Below are 19,600 nucleotides of genomic sequence, written 5' to 3' on the forward strand. Positions count from 1 at the left end.
TAGAGCACATCTGCAGGAGTCCATAGAGCCAAAAATTGAGAAATTTCACTATTTGGATTGAGGTAATTTTATATTTAAGTATCTAAACTTCATCAAACAATTACTTTAATATTTCAATGCATGGAGCCCCCAACTCCATGAATTGAAAGATTAGGGTAACATGAAGCTTTATTTCAAATTTCATCTAATTTGGAGGATCCTACACAAATTTATGAGCATTTGAAGTTTCAATTCAAAATGAACTAAGAAACATGGATCAATTAAGACTATGTATATATTATGTTGATTTGATCCAATTGGATGGCCTAGAACCATGTACCAGGCCTGGGGCTCAAACATGAGTCACATGGGAGAGTTGCATGGGTGACATGGCCCAAACCTCTAAAGCCATACACTATTTCATTTCAACCCATTTATTGCATAGTAGGAACATTAGTGAAGTTACACGTATCACTCATTTGAACATTAGTGAAGTTACCCGTATCACTCATATGGGAGCCGTAAGCACTAAAATTTCCAACACTTAATGTTTGGGATCTTCAAACTAAGATTGGGCTAGCCATTCTCGATCAATATCACTCATTTGATCTTGAACCAAGTCAATACCCTTGATTGACTCTCTAGTCTATCCCAAAGGATACTCAAGCCTTCTTCCTTATTAACTCAATCTCTTTGCTCATTCCATAGGTTCAAACCCATCTTAGTCTTGCTAGAAACCCTTGTTTAGCCTTCATCCTATGTTGAATATGACTTAGCATTAGGATGATTACAGGATCCCAATGAGCTATATGAAGACCATAGGAGAAACCTATTAATCATTCAATTATAAATCATATCAAATTCTCTATCATACATTTGACCTTAGCAAGCCCTAAGGTAGACCTCTTTTTAGGCTTAACCTTTGTTGGGTGTGTTATACAGGTTCAAGAGAAGGGGTAGAATTTGTATTGGCTATGTTTTTCATTTGTGCGACTAAAATGGATATTTGGTTCCTCAACTTCTTAATCTAATTACTACTTTTATAAAATTTGGTTCTAACATATTTCATAAATTCTTGGTATCTCAAATTACTCTTATAGAATCAAGTATCTATAACTTTTATTATCCTTACTATACCCTATAGAAACTGACATAGGTGATATGATTTTCAAGATAAGTTAACAGGATGCTTAAAATATTTCCCTTTTTGAAGGTTCAATATTTTTTTTATAATGTATGTAATTATCTCACTAAAGAGGATGTGTCATGCATATATTTATGAATTTTAAATCTTTGAATTAATTTTTTGGCAACCATAAAGCATAAATTTTTAGTAAAGTGTATCTCCTACAATAAATCACACGTTAGTCCAAAGGACTATAAAGATGGCTCTTATGTACAAGTTTGCACTCAATGTAATTAGTTGATTTTTTATGTGGAGTACTCTGTCATAAAGGAATTCACTCAATATAAGGTTTTATAATAAGTTCTCACATATGTAGTAGCTAGGCTTTGTGGTGGAGGCAACTAGTTAAAGCCAATATATAACATTATACATTTGCAAATATATATATGAAATAATCATAAATTTTTTATTTAATTAAATCACAAAATAAAGAAAAATAACTAATTCCAAGGACAAGATTACCCATTATAGTAGATCTATCAAATATAAGCATCAATGGTTGAAGATTCAAATGACGTAAAAGCCATTATACTAAAATTACAAAATTCCAAGCATTGGCTCTTATATTTGTAACCTATCAGAATCAAATTTGGAAGAATTATCTATTTATCTTTTTAAGAATATACTAGAGCTCTTTACATCAATATAAACAAAAATTAATGAAAGCAACTAAAATCATATACTTTAATATATTTTATTATTTATTCACCAAATATATTATTTATACTATAGCTAGGAGATAACTCCACAAAAGAATAAAAGAAAATACATATTCAAAATTTAAAGAAAACCTAAGGATCTCTGAAAATCTCACTCCAACTAGTCTTAAGCCCTTTTTTGACCTGAAATCATTAAAAATCCACATAATGAGCTTAAAAACCCAACAGTAATCCAAAACTCAATAAATCATTCAATGCAATGACTAAAGAATCAATATAATATGCTCAGTCTAATATTATCAATAGTAGTCAATATAGTTAATGATCAATTATTATCAATAAAATTTAAAATGATCAATAATAAAAGTAGGAACTCTTTACAATGAATTTAATAATGAATAATTGGTATAAAATCCAATAAATTGTTAAAGTAATAGTGAAAAAATTATTCATAAATCACTAAAGGAATCTATCTTATCTAATCATATGCATTATTTGTTTATATATTATTAATGCATCCAATACTATTAATGATATTAATATATCTATCAAAGTCATCAGTGCTATCAATATATACATACATCAATATATAATTTAGTAAGGCATGACATCGAGCTTTAATGTGGTGTTTTCAACATCTTTTATCCCAACTTATTCCCAGTTAGCCATCAGTCATATCAATTATTACTTATCAAATTAATTAATTATGATATTCAATTAATCAATTATCATTACATATGGATTCATTAAATTAATAAAGGCTACAATTGGGACAACACCATAAGTCATCTTTAAAAGAAAGCTCATCGGCCCACCCTCCTATGGAGGGTATTATGTTTTAACAGCCGACCCATTTTATAGTGTTAACAACCAGGCTTTCTTGCTTATACAAATGCCACAATCAAAAAGTAGCACAGAATAAGTAATTATGTTCAATATAAGAAAATTTATATAATAATCAAAATTATTAAAAACTAAAATGAGATTTGATTTACTTATAATAAAGTGAATAAATCTCTGGATAAAATTGATGGATGAAAAAGCACCGAACAATATTCTCTCTCTTTCCTCTCTCTCTTCTTTGACAAGGCATGGCGCTAAAATTTAGATTTTTCATTTAATAAAATCATTTAAAAAAATTAGATACATATCACAATTGATCTTGCATTGGAAGGGTGATCCATGTCTTTCACTTATTGTTATTATTGTGGTAGTGGTGATGGTGGTTGGTGGGTGTGTGGGTGGGGGTGGGGGGAAGGAGAGAGAGAGTGTCACGACCCGGCCTGGTAAGCTTGTATAAATGAGGCGGGAATGGATGTCAGACAAAAATAAAAAATATAATCATCAAATAACATTAAGTATTAATACAAATAACATCCAACAATTTATAAAGAGCCACTAAACTTCTAAATTTTCAAATTTTCCATTTATTATCAAAAGAGATTTACAAAGGTGGATTATAAGCTAGACATGTAAAATCCACCACAAAATGAACATCAAAAGAAAACACAAAAGAACCTATTATCCGGTAATTCCCTACAACTGTAAGTAAACCACTATCTCTCAGCCATCACTTAGTAGCAGGTTCTCCTGCAAATTTTCTCAAAACTAGGGAGTGAGCTAATGCTTAGCATGTGACACTTAATTCTACCAATTTCAATTACAATGAAATGAGGAACAATATGCATGCTTTAAATATAAGACTGAGTAGCAAGTATTTAAAGAAGTAAAAGTCATGTAAGGATAATTGTGCATTTATATCTTTAAGACTTTTTGCTATCATATTACCATCATATGTTTAAATACCTCTTCATTTCATGCCCTTCACTTATCTTTAATTTTCTGTATACATATATATGTATCGTATTTATATTCTATACATCCATATCAGAGTACCAAAATTGTACTGATTAGGTACACATATTTTTGGTCATATCACTTTCTTTCATCATTTTTTGTCCCGAAGAATCATATTGCTCCTAAGAGTCATATTGTGCCAAGGCACCATATCGATACTCCACCTCAACATGCACAAGTTCACATGCACTATCTATTTTAGGATAGGTGATTTGCACAACTAACATTCTTTCATATATTTCTAACCCTTTCATTCTTATGCAAGGCAACATGAAGGATTTTTTTGAAATAAAATGTATAACTTTCAAGTATCCTAAAAATAATTTAATAAAACATGTATGACTTATGATATGAAATGCTACAGATCAAAATCATTAAGTAATCTAAGCATCCTTGTAAAAATTTCTTACTAACTTCATTCAAAATAAAAAGTTGCATGCTTAAACATATAACACAATGCATTTAATTTTAGAAAAGCATAAAAGACTATTGAAATTTGAAGAATCAAATATACCTACCTAATGGACATGTAAAATTTGCCATTTTCTCTTTCAATGTCATTCCTCTCCCACTTCGAAATCCTACAAATAATGTAACTTTGATTATCAATCATTTACCTTAGCATGAATCCTTAATTCTTTCATTAATTATCATTCATGTAATTAACGTATACATAAATGTAATAAACAACATCAATCATTAATGCAATATTAACCTAAATTCTTATGTTTCATTAATATAAATATAACTTCTAATTATAACATTAACCTAAATTTGTTTCTTTTTAACACTACCCTTAATTATAATTATCATTATAATATAATTATTTTCAGATTTAAGTTAAACCCTAAATTTTAAATTCCTAATGGTGATAATTTCCCACATTTTACCCTTTCTAAGTTATTCAATTTACCTAATTAAATTAAAAATGCCTTAAATATTTGGTTTTACTATAAAACCCTAAAACCGGAAACCTAATTATTATCAATTTCATCATAATTTAATGTAAAACCCTCCGCTTTCTCTAAGCTAATAATTAGACATAATAGCTTTTAGATTTCCTTAAATTAAAAATTAGGAAAATAAAATTTTGTTAAAAATACTAATTTCTAAAATTAAAAACCTTCATAAGATCATCAGAAATAATATTCATTAAAAAATTTCCATAGAAATTAAAAATAAAAATAAAAAACCTAATTTTTTGAAACCCTAAAAATTTTCGGGAAAATTACATTTTCAAGGTTAGAAATCTTTTTCAAGCTTTCCCTATCACTCTTCTTCAAAAAATTTTATGTTTTGAACAAACCATAGATTTTTCATCATAAGAAATTAAGAGAAAATGAAAAGATTTTTGATTTTGGGACTCGCCTTACTCTTCCTTAAAATTTTTCCATCATTCTCCCCCAAGAATATTGCTGAAAACCCACCGGCTGCCGCCTAGCTGCCGCCCTCTTCCTCTCTCTTCCACCTCCTCTACTCGGCCGAACAAAAGGGATCGAAATGTTTGGTCCCTATGAGTTGTTTTGGTCTATTTGAGATAGAGGAATGACCAAAACACTACAGGAAAATCACCCATTATCGTCGAAATTTTCTGGCGACTTTCCGGCTGTAAATTTTCCGGCAGCTTTTTAGCAGTTTTTCGGCGGCTTTCATGCGGTCAATTTTCCAACGACTTTCTAGATTTCCGGCGGCTTTTAAATAATTTAAGCTAACTTTTTCCTTAATTAAAGTTTTAAATTTAATGTGCGACCGCCATTCATTCATTTAGATTATTAAATTGGTGGAGGGTCTTTATGTGTTTCGAGGAATTAAAAATGTTATGGAATGTTAGGATGATGTGCAAAGATCACAATAGAATAGATGGTAGATATCCAAGAAATTTTAGAGTTGATAGGTGGGCCAAAAGAGGTTTGAGAGAACCCTACCTTTGGCCACCAGCTCCAAAGAGGTTTAAGAATTTTTAATGGTTGTTAGTTGTTGGAAAGTGCTTTGGAATAATTCTAGGAATATGTTAGTAGAATATGCTATGAAAGATTAATATATAGATTAGTAAGTATAAGAAAGATACATAGATTTTTCACAAAGAAGAATCCAAAAGGGGTATGTTAGCCACCAAGCTCTCAACCCTAGAGATTTCACTCACCAATTTTTAACAAGAATATCATTTTTTTTCTCATTCATTCCAACAATAATTAAGTTACAACATCATATTGTATATTAAAAAAAGGAAAAATTAAATTTATGGAACAAAATAAGGAAGTTCTGAGCTCCAAACCTTTTTTTGAGTTTTAGTAATGCTTGATGATGATATATCTTAGGTTTTTCCCGCATATTGTGTACTTGATTTTGATCTCATAGTAGAGCTAGGTAGGGCCATCAAAATTAGTTTGATTTTTAACATCAAATCCCTTATAATAAAACTTCACTATTAGCTCCTTAAAATTAAACAAACACATGGATTTTTAATTTATGCAGATTATGTTACATTAGTAAGTTGTTGTAGTTTATGCTTGACCCTTATCTATGAAACACTAAAAGATTGAAGCTCTTTTAACACTTGCTTGCTATATAAATTTTTTGATAGAACTAGCATAAAAATATAATTAAAAAAATATATATAGTTAAATATTTTTTAAGCACTAGATGGTTTATTTAACCATGATAAGCACTAATTAAATAATTAACTAATAACTTATTAAGATTAATTACATGCAAACATGTAATTGCTTGAAATGAAATCAATTAAATATTTTATAAAAACTAATTAATTGATTTAATTAAATATTTACAAACACTAATTAATTTATTTACCTATATGAAACTTTTTTACTTTTTAGGTGCTTGTTATGAACAATATTTAAATTTAAATTGTGGTGTTAATTAAACTTCTAAGTTTGTTTAGTTAACATAATATATTATTGAATAATTATATACCTAATTTATATGATTAATGAATCATCTAATGCTTAATTACCATGATTAAATTTTAATGATCTTGATTAGAATCTTAATCATGTCTTAATTAGTTAATATAAATATTAAAAATTGATTACCATAATCAATTATGCATGTGCTAATAATCATAGACTCAATAATCATATTTTAATTTTAATAAAATATTAATGATCCAAATTTAAGTCTTAATAAATTCAAAGTAGTCTAAATATATCACTATGTACCAACTATGATTAGAGCTTAAGTAATCTTAAATATAGTTAATTTTTTATAAAAAAAAAGATAGCTAAATATTAACATAATTTATTATATAATTAGAGAGGAAATAAAACTTGTTGATCAAAAATCTATAATCTATTTGGATTAATAATTAAGTAACTATTTCACATCTAATTATCCTAATTAAACTAAAAAATATATAAGATTGTTAATTTAATATTTTCTTTTTAAGTACTAATTTTAAAAAATATAAAAAAAATTAAATTGAATTATAATATAATCTTATTATGATTTGAACTATTTAATTTATTGAACCATTCTCAATGTTGACCACCCCAACCTGTATTGACTCCGCCCAGCCTTATCTCCTGATCTCGGTCACGCTCTCTGTCGATCGAACCCCACCCCGTCTTACCGAATACAGCCTCCGTCTGGAATCCAGATCTCTTGCCCTGCGCTCGCAGGTCCGCGCCCATCGCCATGGCCACCCTAACCCCTCTCAACATCAAGTCCGCCGCGCGCAAACTCCCCATCAAGCGCAAGAATCCCTCACAGCCCCAAGCTCAACCTGCATCCAACTCCCATTCTGTTTCCATCTCGACCCCCAATCCTAACCCTAACGCCAACCCTAATCCCATCCCGCTTTCTTCTTATCCCCCCACTCTCCCTTCCTCTCGCAACAACACATACGAAGACGACGATCCCGACGCCGAGTATGACGACGAGGAGCCCGAGGACGAGGGCGGTGACTCAAAGCAGCCGCCTTTCAAGTTTCACCGGATCTGGCCAGAATCTGACGAGATCCGCTTCTTGCAGGGTCTTCTCGGCTGCTGGTCTCAGGGCTTGGTCTTCCCCAGGGATCTCAACATCTTTTACGACCGTTTTTCTGAGTCTATGTCGCAGCCCTACACCCGCTCACAGCTATCCGAGAAGCTGAGACGCCTGAGGAAGAAGTACAGGACTATGGCCGGCCGCATCGTGCGTGGGCAGGATCCGTCCCGACTCTCCCAGCACGATCGAGATCTGTTACATCTTTCTACCCGTCTTTGGGATCCTTCCAATGCTTCCACGTCCCCATTCTCAGCACCCGACGCCGTCGCAGCGGGAAGCGCCGGCAATAAGCGCCGCCGGCCTAACCCTAGGGCCCCAGCTAGCAGGACCAGAAACTCTTCTTCACCTCCTCAGGTTATTGTTGCTTTGGAGAGCGCTCCTTTCCTACCTTCAAATCCGCCCCTAGCCCTTCCTTCTTCTTCATCTCCTATTAAAGACAACAGAGAATGCGTGGATACTCCTGCTCCCATTGGGCACAAGGGATCCATAGATGGTACTGATTTTGCTGCATCTCCAGAGGAAATCGCCAAGGAGGAGCTGCCTGCTCATCCAGGAACTACCTCTGTTGAGGCGAAGCAGACGGGAGCCAAGCATCTTGCCATCAAGTCGGTATTGGATGTGCTCGATGGGGCCTTAAATGAGGTGCGTTCTACGCTTTCTGTCCAAAGGATTATTTCATCTGATGGTACTTTGGAACAAGGGTCAGAGATGAAAACCCTGTTGAAAAGATGGCAAGAACATCGGCTTGCAGAGCTGGATTTGTTAGCCCAGAGGTGGAGGTTGACTATTGAACAAAAAGCAAAGTAGATCTGATATTGTTAAATTTAGGTCCTTTGCTCCTGAGTTTAACTAAACCTGCATCTGATTTTGGCTTTTTATTCATATACCTCTACTTCCTGTTATGTATATTTTTTACTGTGTTTTTAGTACCAGATCTACTGACTCTTATATGAACTCTCGTGATAGTTTGAATTCTGCAGTAAATTATGTTGTTGTGCATCAATCCTGACTTATGTTATGTGTTGCTTAAGTTCATGTTACTATATGTTTTCTTTTACTGACTGCTGATGCCCACCTTTTCATTTCAGTTGGGACATTTTTAACTGCGTTTCATCTATTGAAATTTTTTTATAAAAGTAGCCAATATGTATGTATTTTGATGGCCTTTTCTATTAAGAACTCAACAAAGTAGTCCACTTTGCAGTCATTGCAATCTTACATTACAAGAAGCTTTGATAGGAATTATAAAAATAAAAGAGCTTTATCAATCTTGGAACTGGATGGATTATTTTGTGCGGATGCCGAACGCCATCCAGAGTCCAATGAAAATGTGCCATGTCACCCCCTATCACCCCCTACTCGGTACCGCGGCTCGGTACTGTTTGTTACCGAGCTCGGTACTGGATGACGTGGTTGCACCTGATTCGCCTCTGGACGGTAAGCTGTGTCCGGTGTCCGCACAGAATAATCTCTCCTTGGAACTTGGCTTAGTTTTGGTTCTTCGACAAGTTGAATTGTTGAACCCAAGAATATCTCAATTCTTTTCATTTTTAATCTAAGCATGTCAATCATAAATATCAAAACATAGCCTTTATGATTTTTATTCATACATCCGACCTCTCTTAGGTCTCTGAGATACAAAAAGGTAAATCATTTTCTTAAACCATACGATATGAAACCCTAATGTCAAATTTTTATAAGGATTTAGCGCCAGTTGATGATGCTTATGTTGATTTATCAGCAGCATTGCGTCTAACTATTTTTGTTCAGAGATGGCAAAACTTGGCTTGGTTGCACATTTAGCGCGTGAAAAAGTCTATTTTATTTGTGTGATATCGAGCAGTCCCATAACACAATTGTACATGTAGCTGCAGAAGTACATGATATTGTTTTGCAAAAAAAGCTTGAACTTATTAGTGTGTTTAAGGCTTCGTTTGGGACGGCTTTCTTACTTCTTCTTAAAGCTGTTTTCTAGTATAAAAAATTAAATTTTATACTAAATAATTACTTTAAGAAGCAATAAAAAAGCCGTACCAAACGAAGTCTAATTCTCAGTGAACTTAAGGTTTTGCAATATATTAGGCATGGTGTGACATCAGGGAGGTTTTTACCTAATTTTGGTGGTTTTTCTTGCCTTACACACAGATTTGTGTCACTGTTTATTTCCTGTAGTTGTTGATTCCGCTCTTATAAGAATTCAAAAGACATTCACAAAATCCTCTTCTTTTCCTAAATTCTTTCCAGTTTAAAGTAGTGGTGTTCAAAAGTGCCGTATTGTACGCATCCAGGTTCAGACATGGAACATTGCTGATCAGGTAATTTGGTAAAAGATGTTACATAAAGCATAGTGCTTGAAATTTGTGATGAAATAATTTCTTTAGATTTCATTTGGGACGGTTTTTTTATTGCTTCTTTAAACAGTTTTCTAGTATAAAAATTTTAATTTTTAAACTAAAAAGCTGTTTTGAAAAGCAACAAAAAAGCCGTCCCAAACGAAGCCTTAGTCATGCAATGTTTGATGTGATGGTGGAGAAGTAGATATACTATAAACAATATTGGAGTCCTTATAAATATGTGAATATAATTTATCAGAACCTTGTTAATTACTGGAACAAATTGAGCTGATAGTAAATTAGTTTGAGGATCAGCTGAGTTTGTTTTATGAAAACCTGAAACACACAGCTCATCTCGGCTTGTTGGTTGAGAGCTTATGCTTTCAACTAAGAGGTCTTGGATTCGAGTCTTTGTATATGCGTTGTGTTGTGTGTGGGAGTTTGCCTTAAATGGCCTAAATGTCCAAAAAAAAAAAAAAACCTGAAACCTTTTGTCAGAACATCTTTCCATTGAAGTGCAAAGCGCTTCAAAACTAATCTTGCTGTATTTATTACTCAGAGGTCTTGTTCTAGACGTTGTAATAGGATAATTTTGATACTGCTACTGCTGTTAATGCTGCTTTTGGCAATTAAATTATCTTGAGAAGTATTTTGTAAACAGAATACTGAAAACCTTAGCCCTGATAACATTTTTATAGGGTTCTTGTAGAATATAGTGGAAAATTGGAGATAGTTAGGGAGCTATTTTTTTTAGGAGATCATAAGGGAGTTGGGGAGCTCATTTGAAGTGGTTAAGGTTAGTTGAGGCTCAGCTAAGCTGCGACAACCGCGTGGCCATAGGGTTTAAATTTGGTTAGTCTGAGTCTTAAAGTTTAACTTTAGTTCACTTAGTTGGATTTAGGTTTTATTTGGGATGATTTTCTTATTGTTTTTTAAATAGTATTCTTGAAGAAAGGTAATGAAATTTTAAGTTTTTTTTTTATTTTATAAAAAAATGGATGTGATTGTAAGCATAGCAGTAAAGACATATCCCACATCAGCTAAATGTAATTGATACAGTTCAAAGCTTATAAATACATATGTAATTAGATTCTAATAATATAATATAATTTCATTCTCTTCCTTTACTCTGTGTCCCTGTTCCTCTTCGTAACTCTCCTCCCCTCTCCGCTCACTCTAACATGGTATCAAGAAGCTAGATGGGGGATCAAGAATCAGCATCGTCTCTTCCCCCCGCATCCACCATGGCAACCACCACCGCCACCGCCGAGCTCGTCCTTCCGCCAACGCTCAAATTCATCATTTCCAATATCAAGAACCTGCTTCCTTACACTCTAACTTCCTACAATTATGCGTTGTGGAGGTCGCAAATCTTTCAGCATATCTCGGCCAACGGGTATGCCGCTCACCTTACCGGCACCACAACCCCACCGCCAGATCACAATTCAGTCGAGTACGCCCAATGGCGCCTCATTGACAGCAACCTTGTCTCGGCATTATTCTCGACGATATCGCCTGCAATTCTTCCGTATGTCATCACATACTCAACAGCTCATGAAGTATGGATTGCACTGGAAAAACGACTTCAATCGTCGAGCCGATCGCGCATCATCCAACTTAAGAACGAATTGCATAACGTTCAAATGAACACCTCCACGATGCAGCAATACCTCGCCACCGTAAAGAACATAGTCGATACAATCGCAGCATTTGGTAGTTCAGTCGATCCGGAAGACATCATCCTTCATACTTTAAACGGTCTACCGGCCAGCTACAACTCCATCAAGACATACATTCGGTCATCCCCTCTCCCGGCTGATCTTGACGCTCTTTACTCGCTCCTATGCAGTGAAGAAATTCACGTCAACCAAGAATCCAAGAAAGATCAGAATTCTGCTACCGCGGCCTTCTACGCTGCTCATTCTAACCAAAATCGCTCTAAGAACATGAAACAGAACTTTAAGCCCCGACCAAACTCTAACAGAAACTCCTCAGGATCCGATCAATCCACCGCTCAGCAGAACTCTTCTGGCTCTCGACCAGTCTGCCAAATATGCGGCAAGATTGGTCACACTGCCTTCAACTGCTGGCACAGAACTAATCTCAATTACACCCCGACGAATTCCTCTGCTCCGCGCCCTTCTTGCTCAACCGACTCAGGACTCTACACAAACCTGGGTACTGGACTCGGGCGCCACGTCTCATATGACTGCCGATAGCACCTCAATTCAAAACCCCTCGATCTATCACGGGCAAGAATCGGTCTCGACAGCCAGCGGCTCCACTATTCCGATCCAACATTTCGGTCAAGGTTTGCTTCCTCTACCAAACACACCTCGTAAGCTTCGTCTCTGCCATCTTCTCCATGTCCCTGCCTTAACTCATAACTTACTTTCCGTATCTAAGCTAACTCGAGACAATTCGGTCTCGATCACCTTTGACTCTAACGGCTTTGAAATTAAGGATGTTCAGGATCAACAGCTCCTTCGTGGTCACCTGCATAACGGCATTTATCAACTTCAGGTAGAACCGGACCCTGGACAGCAAGCCTTCCACACGAGGTTCACATCACCGGCGATATGGCATGCTCGCCTCGGGCATCCGAATAACAAGATCCTTAATAGCATCGGATCTAGCAATACCGGCATTCCTCACATTTCTTCAGATTTTAATTGTCAATCGTGTAGTATGGCGAAAAGCCACAAACTAAAATTTTCTAAAAGCAAATCTGTAACTTCACATTCGTTTGAGCTCATTCACTCGGATGTTTGGGGACCTATGTCTTCTTCTGCTTCTAATGTGTTTCGGTTTTATGTTATCTTCATCGACGATTTTACTCGCTTTAGTTGGATTTATTTCTTGCATAACAAGAGTGACACTTTTAACTATTTTAAAAACTTTATAGCTATGATACAAAATCAGTTTTCAGTTACTCCTAAGGTTTTTCGTTCTGACGATGGAGGCGAATTCACAAGCAAAGAATTTACCGCATTCCTTACACAATTCGGCATTCTCCACCAGCTAAGCTGCCCTCACACGCCGGAACAAAACGGCTTAGCCGAACGCAAGCATCGTCATCTACTGGACCTCACCCGCACCTTACTTCATGCCGCCGGTCTCTCGAATAACTTCTGGACGGATGCCATTTCTACGGCAAACTACTTAATTAATCGCCTACCTTCCAAGGCACTTAACTTTCAGTCCCCGTATCACAAACTTTACACCAACCCGCCAGATTACGACCACCTAAGAACTTTCGGGTGCCTTTGCTACCCCTGGCTCCAACCCTACACTACAAACAAACTGGAACCACGATCTCAATCGTGCGTGTTTCTTGGATACTCCCCTCAGCACAAAGGCTACAAGTGTCTAAATCTATCCAATAATAAAATACATATATCAAGACATGTAGTCTTTCATGAGTCTGTTTTTCCCCTCAGGATTTCTGCGGCCGCGGACACTGGACAAATACAACAATCTAACAATACAATTCCTCCTCTGCTTCTCGTTCCGTCTTCTACTTTACAACATCACAATCAGTACCCCAACAACAACTCTCCCGCCATCAGTATACCACAGCCGCAACCTACAGAACTTAATTCTCAACCGCAGTCATCCAGGACTTCCACCAGACCAGCACTTACCTCCGATCCGACTCCAACATCACATCCTATGCAAACACGCTCAAAATCTGGTATTACCAAACCCAAGAAATTTATTTCTCTCATCACTCATCCAGGTCCAACCGAAACACCAGTAACACTTAAACAAGCCCTTCAATACCCACATTGGAGAGAGGCCATGACCAAGGAATATCAAGCCCTTCTGCAACAGAGAACTTGGTCACTAGTGCCAGCTCATCCGAACAAGCAAATCATTGGAAGCAAGTGGACCTATAAGATCAAGTTTCTACCAAACGACCAAGTCGACCGTTACAAAGCACGCCTAGTGGCTCTCGGGTGTGCACAAAAGTTCGGCGAACACTACACGGAAACATTTAGCCCTGTCGCCAAGATGGTTTCCATTCGCCTTCTTCTAATGCTTGCCGTCAACCGCAATTGGGATGTTCTCCAACTCGACGTATCCAATGTGTTTCTTCACGGAGAAATCTCTGAATAAATCTATATCAAACAACCTCCCGGCTACGAAGATCCAACTCAACCCAATGCCGTTTGCAAGCTTCACAAGTTGCTTTACGGTCTCAAACAGGCGCTCCGACAATGGTTTCACAAGCTTACATCCTTCCTTCAACATCGCGGTTTCGGGTTCAGTCGTTCCGATCCATCTCTTTTAATTTACAATAAAAATAACGTTCAAATCTATTTTCTAATTTACGTTGATGATATCCTTGTAACAGGGAATGATCCAACTCAAACTCACAAACTGCTTCAGGATCTCAAATCTCACTTTGCCATCAAGCAGTTCGACCACGTCTCCTTATTCCTAGGGATACAGATCAACCGCACCACCGCTGGGTTCTTTCTCACTCAGGGGCACTACGCATTCAAACTACTTCAAGAGGCAGGCATTGCAAACTGCAAAGCCGCACCTACTCCCATAACACCGGCTTCCAAGCACGCGGCAACCAACAGCAAACCATTTCCCGACGCCTATCTCTACCGACGTCTGGCTGGCTCCCTATAATACTTATCTATCACACGCCCAGATATCGCCTTCGCCACTAATCAAGTGTGCCAGCATATGCAGTCTCCGACAGACCATGACTTCCAGAATCTCAAACGCATCCTACGTTACATAAAAGGGACTCTCAATCACAGGCTTCCGATCATTCCCGGCGATACCTCTCTTCACACATTTAAAGACGCAGGCTGGGCCTCCGACCTCACCGATCGCAAGTCAATCTCCGGATTCTGCACTTTCATGGGACCCAACCTCCTCTCTTGGTCGGTCAAGAAGCAGATCACTGTCGCCAAGTCGTCTACCGAAGCCGAATACCGTGCACTTTCCGCAGCAACATCGGACATTCTATGGATCCGGCGACTAGCAGATGAATTACAGCTGCGACAACATACACCGACTGTCATTCACTGTGACAGCATATCCGCCATAGCCATTGCCAAAAACTCGGTATTCCAAGCCCGTACCAAGCATATAGAGATTGATTTTCAATTCATTCGCCAGCATCTTCTCTCCGGCAACATCAACATTCAACACATTTCTTCTCAAGAACAGATAGCTGATATACTTACCAAGCCTTTCCTAAATGTCCAAAAAAAAAAAAAAACCTGAAACCTTTTGTCAGAACATCTTTCCATTGAAGTGCAAAGCGCTTCAAAACTAATCTTGCTGTATTTATTACTCAGAGGTCTTGTTCTAGACGTTGTAATAGGATAATTTTGATACTGCTACTGCTGTTAATGCTGCTTTTGGCAATTAAATTATCTTGAGAAGTATTTTGTAAACAGAATACTGAAAACCTTAGCCCTGATAACATTTTTATAGGGTTCTTGTAGAATATAGTGGAAAATTGGAGATAGTTAGGAAGCTATTTAGAGCTTACTACATGGATTGAACAGTTTTTTTGGAGATCATGAGGGGAGTAGGGGAGATCATTTGAAACGGTTAAGGTTACTTGAGGCTCACTTAAGCTGCGACAACCGCGTGGCCATAGGGTTTAAATTTGGTTAGTCTGAGTCTTAAAGCTTAACTTTAGTTCACTTAGTTGGATTTAGGTTTTGTTTGGGATGATTTTCTTATTGTTTTTATTGTTTTTTAAGATAGTATTCTTGAAGAAAGGTAATGAAATTTTAAGTTTTTTTTTTTTAATTTATAAAAAAATGGATGTGATGAGATATGCAAATGAATTATATAAATTAGTAAATAATTTGATTAATTATACAAAATATTGCTAATAAAGATAATGTTTATTTTTAAATGAGTTAATTAAATTAATTTGATTTTTTTTTATAAAAGTTTAATTAAGATTAATTTAAGAACCCGTTGGAATTAAATAAATTTTATAAAAGTTTAATGATTGACTACAATGGAGATTTGGTGGCTAGAGATTAATTTTTTTTTTTAAAAGACAATAACAATGTTGACACAGAGTCATATGGAGTTGATAATTCAATAACATTGTTATGCTTAATCCACAAGCAATTTCAAGCTCATCCTAACATCTATGAAGGGTTTAGGTGTGTAATAGAAGTGCGAGATGTGAGAGGAAATAATACATTTGGTTGATTGTCGATGTCTCATTCTTGTGGTTTCTCTTGATTTATTTTTCTTTCTAAAAAATTCTAGATTCTCTTTAGAGAGTTATTTTAGTTTGGGATTCATGGAAATGCTAAGTCCTCTTTAAACTCGTCAAATCATTCACCATCTTTGCTTTCAATTCCTTAGGAATAAGGTGAAAGGTGTTTGATAGGTTTGTTTGAGTTTGCGCTTATGTCTTGGGAATAAGGTAGATTTAAGCTTATATATAAGACCAATTTTAGCTAGGTTGATTAATTGTGGATTTTCCAATTTGACTCAAGATTAGGCTGATTAAGATTGGTTCTTAAGGTCTAAGAAAGCAGCCTGGGGTTGAAGGCACTTAGAGAAGTGGATTAGATTATGTCTAATCCAAAGATTAGGTCAAATCACAAAGGGTTTAGCAAAGTTGCATATGGTTTATAAGGTAACCCACATTAGTTATGTAGGCTAAGTTTGATTTAATGTTGACTAGGTGAACAAATGGGTTAATATGCTCCCCCACTCCCCTTTCCCCACCCCAATTGTAATGGCCCCACTACAAGAGCAAGATGAAGAATTCAAGATAAGATCATGGGGCATAATGGCTTTATTAAAAATTCAAAATCAAAGGATAGCTTCATTAATTAATTATGCAATATAAAAGAAGACTTGGTTAGAAATATTTAAAATTATACTCATAATTAAAGTTAAAATTTCAAATTTTTGGTGGGTAGGGTGGAGACTTACATTCTCATAAAATCCAAGTTGTTTCACTCTACTTTTATTTTTTACTTCCTTAAATTTGAAAATTTTATCCTTCTTCGATTTTTTTGAATTTCAAATATTAGAACCTAACATAGCAATCCATACTATTTCAACAAGCTTAAAAATAACTTGTTCAATATAAATGCCTCAAAAATGAAAAGCATAATATTTCTCATTCAAAACTGTAATCTTCTTTTAAATTATGGTGCAATCTAAGTGCTTCCGCTCTCGACTCCCATATTCACTTCCTTGGATATAAATTTTTTTCTCTTTTTCTAAGCTTCTTTGAATTTCTCATATTAGACCCCAATATAGCAATGCATACTGTTTCATCAAGATTAAAAACATCTTATTCAATGCATAACGAACATCCTTCTTAATCCTCAAAATGAAAAAGCATAATATTTTTCACTAAAAAATATAATACAAGTGGTTCTAAACTATTCTAATCTCTCTCTCTCTCTCTCAACAATTTTTTTTAAGCCTTAAAATTAAAAAGCATAATATTTCTCTTTCAAAAATATAATCTTCATTTAATATAAAACCGACAATTTTATGTTAAATATAATATTTTATTCCATAAAATAATTCAAGAACTCTAATTTCACTTAGAAAAAAATTGTCATAATATCATGATGCAAAATGCATGTAAAAAGCATCAGAATGACTTCAAAATCTTTGAATGTATTTAGATTTGTGTTATATATGAAATCTTAAATTGTACTAATCTTAACACAAATCCAAAGATTTTTTAGGTCATCATAATGTATTTTGCTTCATTGACATGCTAACATTTTTTTTCTCTGATCACTCACCTCCGACATATATATGCCCTCCTTCAACCTCGTCGTCGCCACCGCCTTGAGCGGCTCCGCCCTCGGCATTGTCATCCCATAAATCTCCTCTACTCCCACCTCCTCCGGCCTCTTCCCATACGCCGCCTTCCAATCAAATCCATGTAACAAAGTCCCCAATCCCATCAACACCATCACCACCCCAAGCGGCGCTCCCGGACACCTTCTCTTCCCAGCCCCAAATGGCAAAATCACAAAATCATCCCCATGACTAATCTCCACCTTCCCTTTCCCCTTCTCATGCCTCTCCGGCCTAAACTCATCCACATCATTTCCCCACACGTGTGGGTTCCGCCCCAGTGCATGGGTGTTGATGAATACACGTGTGTGACAAGGGAGGGTGTAACGGCCGTTCATCAGATGGGCCGGTCGGAGAGATTCGTGTGGGATGAGAAATGGGCCGGCTGGGTGTAATCGGAAGGTCTCGCGAACGATGCAACGGAGGTAAGGCAGATGAGGAAGGTCCGATTCACGAATGGGCCGATCGAGGCCTATAACGGAGTCCAATTCAAATTGGGCTTTTTGAAGGACGTGGGGATGGCGAAGGAGCTCTGTGAATGCCCACTCGCTTGTTACAGCTGAAGTGTCTGTAGCCGCTGCAACCATGTCCTGAACAAACAATTAGATGATTATAAGAATCCTTCCATGAAAGTCCTTAAGAAAAATTATACAGACCTGCATCAGAGCTTTGATCTCCTTATCATTCAAGTGCTCCCTGCCATCCTCCCCATGCAGAGAAAGCAAAACGTCAACAAAGTCCATGGCATCATCATCGTCCTCCTTACAATTGCTTCTTCTGGTCTCCTTCCTCCTCCTTGTTCTCTCCCTGTGCTCGTCTATGATCTTTTGGTGAAACTGGTCTGTCTTCTTCTCCACCTCTCTCATCTTCCTCTCACAACCTGTAGGGTCCAACCAGCGCCATGCCGGCAAATAATCTCCCAGATATATGATCCCTAGAAGATGGAAAAGCTCGTGTGTAATGGCCATGAACTCCATTGCCTCTCGCTGCCCTGCCCGCGCCGGCCCGAAGTATTTCTTCCCTAACAGCATCCTTGTCACGTTGTTCATGGAGAAGCCTCCCAACACCTGCCTTAAGTCGATAGTTTCGCCGGAGCTACTTTTGGCCCACACATCCATGAACAGATCTCGGGCCTCCTCCGCCCTGTGGGCAGCAAACGATTCCAGCCTTCTTGTGGTTAGCAAATGCTCCATACAAATCCTTCGCATGCGCTTCCAATGGGAGCCCATCGGCGCAAGGGCCACGTCTCCACTGCCGTAGGCCAAGCGGGCCGCCGCCACCGTTGATGGACGCGACGCAAAGGCGTCATCTTGTCCGACAAGAATCTCGCGGATTACCTCCGGGTCGTCGGTAGTTATGGCATCCACCGAGCCGAGTCGGAGATAGACTAATGGGCCGTAAGTAGAACAAAAACGTGCAAAGTCCCTGTGAGGCAACTGGCTCAATTGTAAGAGGTTGCCTACAATGGGCCAGCTTGTTGGTCCAGGTGGGAGCCGCCGTCGGTCGGCTTTCGGACTCTTTCCGGCGAGCCGGAAGAAGATAATGAAAAGAATGGAAATGATGAAAGTGAGAAGTAGAAAAAATAACAAGCCTACTACGCTCATGGCAAGAAATTTCTTGTTTCAGTAGTTTGATAGAGGTGAAAATATATAAGATTGTTGAAGGTTTCATGAATTATGTGTGGATTTTATTTGGTGGGTTTTGGTAGGGATTAGTTGGAAGATTTGATGCTCTTCACACCTTTGAAG

The 19,600-nt window shown here is 36.8% G+C and overlaps 3 protein-coding genes across 3 annotated transcripts; 2 read left to right on the top strand and 1 right to left on the bottom strand.

Moving 5' to 3' along the window:
* Positions 1-7,237: 7,237 nt before the first annotated feature.
* Positions 7,238-8,692, top strand: LOC110114702 (probable transcription factor At3g04930). The gene has a single exon (XM_020847654.2). The coding sequence runs from the start codon at positions 7,336-7,338 to the stop codon at positions 8,491-8,493; it is 1,158 nt and encodes a 385-aa protein (XP_020703313.1). The 5' UTR covers positions 7,238-7,335; the 3' UTR covers positions 8,494-8,692.
* A 5,492-nt stretch (positions 8,693-14,184) lies between these two features.
* Positions 14,185-14,663, top strand: LOC110114707 (uncharacterized mitochondrial protein AtMg00810-like). Its single transcript, XM_020847661.1, has 2 exons — positions 14,185-14,284; positions 14,377-14,663. The coding sequence occupies exons 1-2, from the start codon at positions 14,185-14,187 to the stop codon at positions 14,661-14,663; spliced, it is 387 nt and encodes a 128-aa protein (XP_020703320.1).
* Positions 14,664-15,032: 369 nt separating this feature from the next.
* On the bottom strand, positions 15,033-19,456 carry LOC110114706 (cytochrome P450 703A2). The gene is made up of 3 exons (XM_020847660.2): positions 18,509-19,456; positions 17,795-18,442; positions 15,033-15,239 (listed from the first exon to the last, which is right to left on the bottom strand). Exons 1-3 carry the CDS (start codon positions 19,454-19,456, stop codon positions 15,033-15,035), a joined length of 1,803 nt encoding a protein of 600 aa, XP_020703319.1.
* Positions 19,457-19,600: the final 144 nt, after the last annotated feature.

The sequence above is a fragment of the Dendrobium catenatum genome, unplaced genomic scaffold, assembly GCF_001605985.2.
Source record: "Dendrobium catenatum unplaced genomic scaffold, ASM160598v2 fragScaff_scaffold_54, whole genome shotgun sequence".
NCBI classification, from domain to species: domain Eukaryota; kingdom Viridiplantae; phylum Streptophyta; class Magnoliopsida; order Asparagales; family Orchidaceae; genus Dendrobium; species Dendrobium catenatum.